Source organism: Eucyclogobius newberryi, unplaced genomic scaffold, assembly GCF_026437365.1.
Source record: "Eucyclogobius newberryi isolate DKJ021-1_F unplaced genomic scaffold, fEucNew1.0.hap1 SCAF_14, whole genome shotgun sequence".
Classification (NCBI taxonomy): Eukaryota; Metazoa; Chordata; class Actinopteri; order Gobiiformes; family Gobiidae; genus Eucyclogobius; species Eucyclogobius newberryi.
The window spans coordinates 34,897,464-34,904,364 of NW_027315768.1; the positions used below are offsets into that span (position 1 = coordinate 34,897,464).

The following is a 6,901-nucleotide window of genomic DNA, read 5'->3' on the forward strand; positions in this document are numbered from 1 at the left end:
GTATAAAGTAAGATGTATTTATTCTTTGCGTTTTCATAGGACTTTAAGCCCACTACTGTTGTCTTTTTTGTTGATTTTATTTTGTTCCTGACACAGATATTAAAGTGTAAAGTATATTTTTTGAGTAAGCCAAATCAAACCAAAATGAATGCTGTTCTCCTCCTGAGGACACTCGGGAAATAAAAGACCCGCTGGGCACCTCTGAAAAGGTTGACCATATCCTCATAATATTACAATTTTATTTTCGTAAAATTATGATTTTTAACCTTGTAAAAATATCACTTTAATCTCATAATATTATGATTTCTCTGACTTCAGAAAATCCATCCATCTATCTTCTTCAGCTTTATCCGGGGCCGGGTCGTGGGGGCAGCAGTCTAAGCAGGGACTCCCAGAGGCCTCTGGACGTGGAGGAGCAGCGGCTCTTCTCCGAGCTCCTCCCGTGTGGCAGAGCTTCTCATCCTATCTCTAAGGGAGCGCCCAGCCACCCGGCGGAGGAAACTCATTTCGACCGCTTGTATCCGCGATCTTGTCCTTTGGGTCATTACCCAAAGCTCATAACCATAGGTGAGGGCCGGAATGTAGATTGAGGTAAATCGAGAGCTTTGCCTTTCGACTCAGCTCCTTCTTTACCACAACGGTCGATGCAACAACTGCATCACTGCAGCCGCTGCACCGATCCGCCTTTCAATCTCACGCTCCATCCTTCCTCACTCGTGAACAAGACCCCGAGATACTTGAACTCCTCCACTTGGGGCAAGGACTCCCCACCCACCTGGAGAGGGCAAGCCACCTTTTTCTGGTTGAGAACCATGGCCTCGGATTTAGAGGTGCTGATTCTCATCCCAGCCGCTTCACACTCGGCTGCAAACCGTCGCAGTGCATGCTGCAGGTCCGGGTTTGATGGAGCCATCAGGACAACATCGTCTGCAAACAGCAGAGATGGAATCCTGTCCATAAAAACTATGAACAGAACCGGTGACAAAGGACAGCCTTGAGGAGTCCAACATGCACTGGGAATAGGTCTAACTTACTGCCGGCAGTGAACACAGCTCCTGCTCCAGTCATACAGAGACCGGACAGCCCTGAGCAAAGGGCCCCGGACCTCGTACTCCCGGAGCACCCCCAAAGGACACCCCGAGGGACACGGTCGAAAGCCTTCTCCAGATCTACAAAGCACATGTGGACTGGTTGGGCAGAGCTGGTCCAGTGTTCCACGACCGGAACGAAAACCACTTTGCTCCTCCTGAATCCGAGGTTCGACTATCGGTCGGATTCTCCTCTCCAGGACCTGGAATAGACCTTATGGGAGGCTGAGGAGTGTGATCCCTCTGTAGTTGGAACACACCCTCCGGTCCCCCTTCTTGATCAGAGGGACCACCACCCCGGTCTGCCAGTCCAGAGGCACTGTCCCCGACCGCCACGCGATGTTGCAGAGACGTGTCAACCAAGACAGTCCTACAACATCCAGAGACTTAAGGTCCTCAGGGCGGATCTCATCCACCCCCGGAGCCACTGAGGAGTTTGCCAACAACATCAGTGACTTCAGCTTGGGTGATGGACGAGTCAGCCTCTGAGTCCCCGGTCCCCCAGTCTCTCCTTCCTCTTCGGGAGACGTGACAGTGGGATTAAGGAGATCCTCGAAGTATTCCCTCCACCGTCCGACGACATCCCCAGTCGAGGTCAGCAGGTCTCCACCCATATCATAAATGGTGTTGGTGAAGCACTGCTTCCCCTCCTGAGACGCCGGACGGTTTGCCAGAATTTCTTTGGCGCCGACCGATAGTCCTCCTCCATGGCCTCCTCGAACTCCTCCCAGCCCTGGGTTTTTTACTCTGCGACAGCACGATCTGCGGCCCGCTTGGCCTGCCGATACCTGTCGATGACCTCAGGAGACCTTCAGGCCAGAGTGATACGATAGGCTTCCTTCTTCTTCTTCTTCAGTGTTTAATGGCGGTTGGTACCCAAATGTTACATTACCGCCACCTACTGTAGTTAGACTTTAAACTTTATTCTCCCGACTTTACTCGGTAAAGGTTGTGGTGTTTCTTTTAATGGCGGTTGGCAGCCAACTGAAAAGTTGTATTTACCACCACTTACTGTAGCTGTACGTCAAAGTATGTGTTTTACGCTATGCCATAAAAAAAGGAGAATGAGAGAGAGAAAGAGAGAAAGATTTTATTTTCTTGACGTATGTTTGCTTTGAAGTGTGTTTACTTTGAAGTGCTTACTTGTGAGCAATGTGTTCTTTGATTGACGTATATTTGCTTTGAAGAGTGTTTACTTTGTGTTCTTCTGGACCTGTCAGTGAAGGTTCCTCCTGGATACCAGCCGCCATAAAACACTAAGAAAAGTCTGAGGAATAAAGTCTGGCGGTAATGCAACAACAACAACAACAACAACAACAACAACAACAACAACAACAACAACAACAACAACAACAACAACAACAACAACAACAACAACAACAACAACAACAACAACAACAACAACAACAACAACAACAACAACAACAACAACAACAACAACAACAACAACAACAACAACAACAACAACAACAACAACAACAACAACAACAACAACAACAACAACAACAACAACAACAACAACAACAACAACAACAACAACAACAACAACAACAACAACAACAACAACAACAACAACAACAACAACAACAACAACAACAACAACAACAACAACAACAACAACAACAACAACAACAACAACAACAACAACAACAACAACAACAACAACAACAACAACAACAACAACAACAACAACAACAACAACAACAACAACAACAACAACAACAACAACAACAACTTCTGCGGGGTAGTGGACTCTGGATTGAGGTCTGCAGCGAGACACTTGAGTTTGTTGGGCCGGTACCAGATGAAAATAATTTTTTGTGACATTTGTTGGTTTTCACTTTGGATATTTCTTTCAAAAACAACTTCTAAAGGCCCCTGTCCTCTGAAATGATGAGACAAACATGTTGACAGAGAAAAACTGTGTGTGTCTTTAAAGTGTTCCTGCTCGGTGCTTCCTGCTTCCTCCTCAGATCTACACAGAGCTCTGGGTGTGGCCTGGCTCCTCCCACTGCTGCAAAGTCAAACTCTGAGTTGCTCTGATCCAGGAGAGATGGCGCAGAAAGCACTCGACCAAGAATCCTTTTTCTGTCCCGTGTGTTTGGATCTACTGAAGGATCCGGTGACTATTCCCTGTGGGCACAGCTACTGCAGGAACTGTGTCCAACACCACTGGGACCAAGAGGACGAGAAGAAGCTCTACAGCTGTCCTGAGTGTCGCCAGAGCTTCAGCCCCAGGCCTGTCCTCATCAAAAGCATCATGTTAGCAGGTTTAGTAGAACAGCTGAAGGATACCAACCGCCATGAAACACCAAAGATGAAGATGAAGATGAAGAAGAAGACTGGGTTCACAGCGCCCCCTGCTGACCCCTGCTATGCCGGACCTCAGGATGTGTCCTGTGATGTGTGCACTGGGATAAAGTTTAAAGCTGTGCAGTCCTGTCTGCAGTGTGTGGCTTCATACTGTGAGAGCCACCTCCAGCCTCATTATGATGCTGCAGCGTTACAGAAACACCAGCTGGTGGCGCCATCCCACAAGCTCCAGGAAAACATCTGCTCTCAACACAAAAAAGTGATGCATTTATTCTGCTGCAGTGACCAGCAGAGTATCTGTTACCTCTGCTCTACTGTCCAGCACAAGGGCCACAACATAGTGTCCTCTGCCTCAGAGAGGGCCCAGAAACAGGCAGAGCTGCCGGCCAGGAGGGCCCTGCTGCTCCAGAGCCTCCAGGACACAGACCTGAAGAGACTAAAACAGGAGATTCAGGACATCAGCCCCTCTGCCCAGACAGCAGTGCAGCGCAGCAGGGACAGCTTCAGAGAGATGGTCCTTCTGGAGAAAAGAGGCTCTGAAGTGGAGCAGCAGATCCTCTCCCAGGAGCAGACCCAACTGAGCCGAGTCCAAAAGCTCCAAGACCAATTGCAGCAGGACGTGACTGAGCTGAAGAGGAGCATCTCTGAGCTGGACACACTGTCCCTCACTCCGGATCATAACCAGTTTCTACAGCTCTACGCTTCACTGTCCACAGACACACAGAGCACAGAGCCAGCCAGGATTCAGACAGGGCCCCGGAGATACTTTGAGTATGTGATCAGAGCTGTGTCAGCGCTCATGGACAAACTCCAGCTCACTCTGAGTCCAGTCCAGGTTTTACTGTCACCAGCTGAACCCAGCTCCAGAGAGGACTTCTTACAATATTATACAGAAATCACTCTGGACCTAAACACAGCTCACACAGAACTGTCTCTGTCTGATGGAAACAGAAGAGCATCACTTATGAGAGAACACCAGAGTTATCCTGATCATTCAGACAGATTCAGTTACATGTGTCAGGTCCTGAGCAGAGAGAGTCTGAGGGGCCGATGTTACTGGGAGGTGGAGTGGAGCGGGGTGTGTGTTCATATAGCAGTTTCATACAGAGATATTCAGAGAAAAGGAATCTCTGATGAATGTGTATTTGGATACAATGATAAATCCTGGGTCTTAGTCTGTCACAAAACCCGTCCTTCATTTCTGTTTATCTCAGTCTGGTCCCAGGTCTCAGGTCCGGTCTCGTCCAGAATCGGGGTTTACCTGGACCACAGTGCAGGGGTTTTGGCCTTTTACAGCGTCTCTGAAAGTACCATGAGCCTCATCCACAGAGTCCAGACCACTTTCACTCACTCTCTTTACGCTGGAGTCAGGATTTATAATACTGAAGACACTGCAAATTTTCTTAAACTCAAATAAAACAGCTTTTGTTCTCCACCGTTCTGGATCTAATTTTGCCTTTTATTTACAACTAATAAAAGTTTAGTTTAAAAAATGAAATCAATGCTAACAAAATAATATCATTAAAACTAGACACTACTTTGAACAGAACTCGAAAAAAATAAAATGTTGCAGAATATTACAAAAATATGTTCATGATCAATGTATCAAAATTGAGGTAGAAATTATAGTATTTACATGAAATTAAGTTTCACTTACAATATTGTGGTTATTTTTGCTAAACATGTTTAAACTTTCATGTGGAGAAACAATTCATGAGAAAAACTGATTTATTAAAACATTTGACACAATATTGAGTTAGAATGTGGTTCAGACGAGCTTTTGTTTCACTCAACAATACAAACTATGACTGTTCAAACTACGACTGTTCAAACTACGACTGTTCAAACTACGACTGTTCAAACTATGACTGTTTAAACTATGACTGTTTAAACTATGACTGTTTAAACTATGACTGTTTAAACTATGACTGTTCAAACTACGACTGTTCAAACTACGACTGTTCAAACTACGACTGTTCAAACTATGACTGTTCAAACTATGACTGTTCAAACTACGACTGTTCGAACTAAACTCATATATTCTCTACATATTTTACATCAGACACTGTTTTTAACTCACTTCATTTGAACTTTCTTTCAGTTCAAATGTTCTTCCTGGTGTAATGTAACTGTATTTAACTCTTTGTCAGATGTAAAAAGTCATGTTCTTATTTCATCTAAAACTGCACCAATGATACTATTTGTCTTCTGTTTGTTTCTCTGTAGATTTCACTGTGTTTTGTGTTAACTTTGAATCCTAATTGTAAAAGTGTCTCAGAGTCACAGAATGAGTAACACTGGTTATACAATGGTGAAGGCAAACAGCATCATCTTTACTCTGGAACTTTCAAATCAACAATAAAGTCATAAATCCATCTGTTTCATGTGGACTTTTCTGTCTCAAAACCTCAAATGTGTAGTTGGAGATCGTCAACTTGGGTTCGGGAGCAGGACCACGCCTCAACCTCTTACTCCTCCAGTAACCACGCCCCACTCTTTAACCACACCTCTGATTACCCAGAAGCCCTATATACATACAGGCCAATCCCAGCATATCTTGTTGTCTCTGCTCTCTCAACCCCGCCCTTCCACCCATGGCTCTATCATCTTCACCTTAACACATCACCATCTATGGGGGGGATTCTGAATCGGCTGGATCACCCATCACGGAGCCCCATCCTGAGTCTCAGCCCAGCCAACTATCATCATCCATCATCATCGATGGAGTGTGATTTGATTCAGTCCGATACCAAGCAATTACAAGTATCGCAATATCAATCCGATAATTAGAATTATCCATCCATCCATTATCTACCGCTTGTTCCTTTTCGGGGTCGCGGGTGACTGGAGCCTATCCCAGTGACTTCGGGCCTTAGGCGGGGTGCATCCTGGACAGTGGTCAACACAGAGACAGAGACATGACAGACAGTTCACTCTCACATTCATTCACTACGGCCAATTTAGAGTCACCAATTTAACCTAACACATGCAGGTCTTTGGACGGTGGGAGGAGCCGGAGAACCCGGAAAGAACCCACGGTAACACGGGTTATTATTATGAGTTATACTACTTAAAATACTTCATCATTATTATATTTTTTTATTTTTTATTAATGACAGAAAATTCTAACTAAATGAATATTTAAAAAACCCTACAACAAAACAACTCATTCACACAAAAACTAAATAGAAGTAAATAACATTGATACATTGAAAGAAAAACTGACAAAAATAACATCTTTCTAGATGTTGGTTTAAATTATATATTTTATGTTTCTTTTATTATTTATGTTGTATTTATTTGTTATATAATATTATACATTATTATATATATTTATAACACTTCATTTGCATGATTCATTTTGCTCCAACACAATTTGAAATGATCTAAAAAATGAAGATATTTGTGAATAAACTTAATTGTGATTTGTTATTTAAAACTGCAGAAGTTTACACCGTGTTTTGTTTTTAATCAGCTCTTTTTTCCCGTTGCTTGAGAGT

The 6,901-nt window shown here is 44.2% G+C and overlaps 1 protein-coding gene across 1 annotated transcript; it reads left to right on the top strand.

Moving 5' to 3' along the window:
- Positions 1-2,834: 2,834 nt before the first annotated feature.
- LOC140360028 (E3 ubiquitin/ISG15 ligase TRIM25-like) lies at positions 2,835-4,848 on the top strand. The gene has a single exon (XM_072445326.1). The coding sequence runs from the start codon at positions 3,142-3,144 to the stop codon at positions 4,816-4,818; it is 1,677 nt and encodes a 558-aa protein (XP_072301427.1). The 5' UTR covers positions 2,835-3,141; the 3' UTR covers positions 4,819-4,848.
- Positions 4,849-6,901: the final 2,053 nt, after the last annotated feature.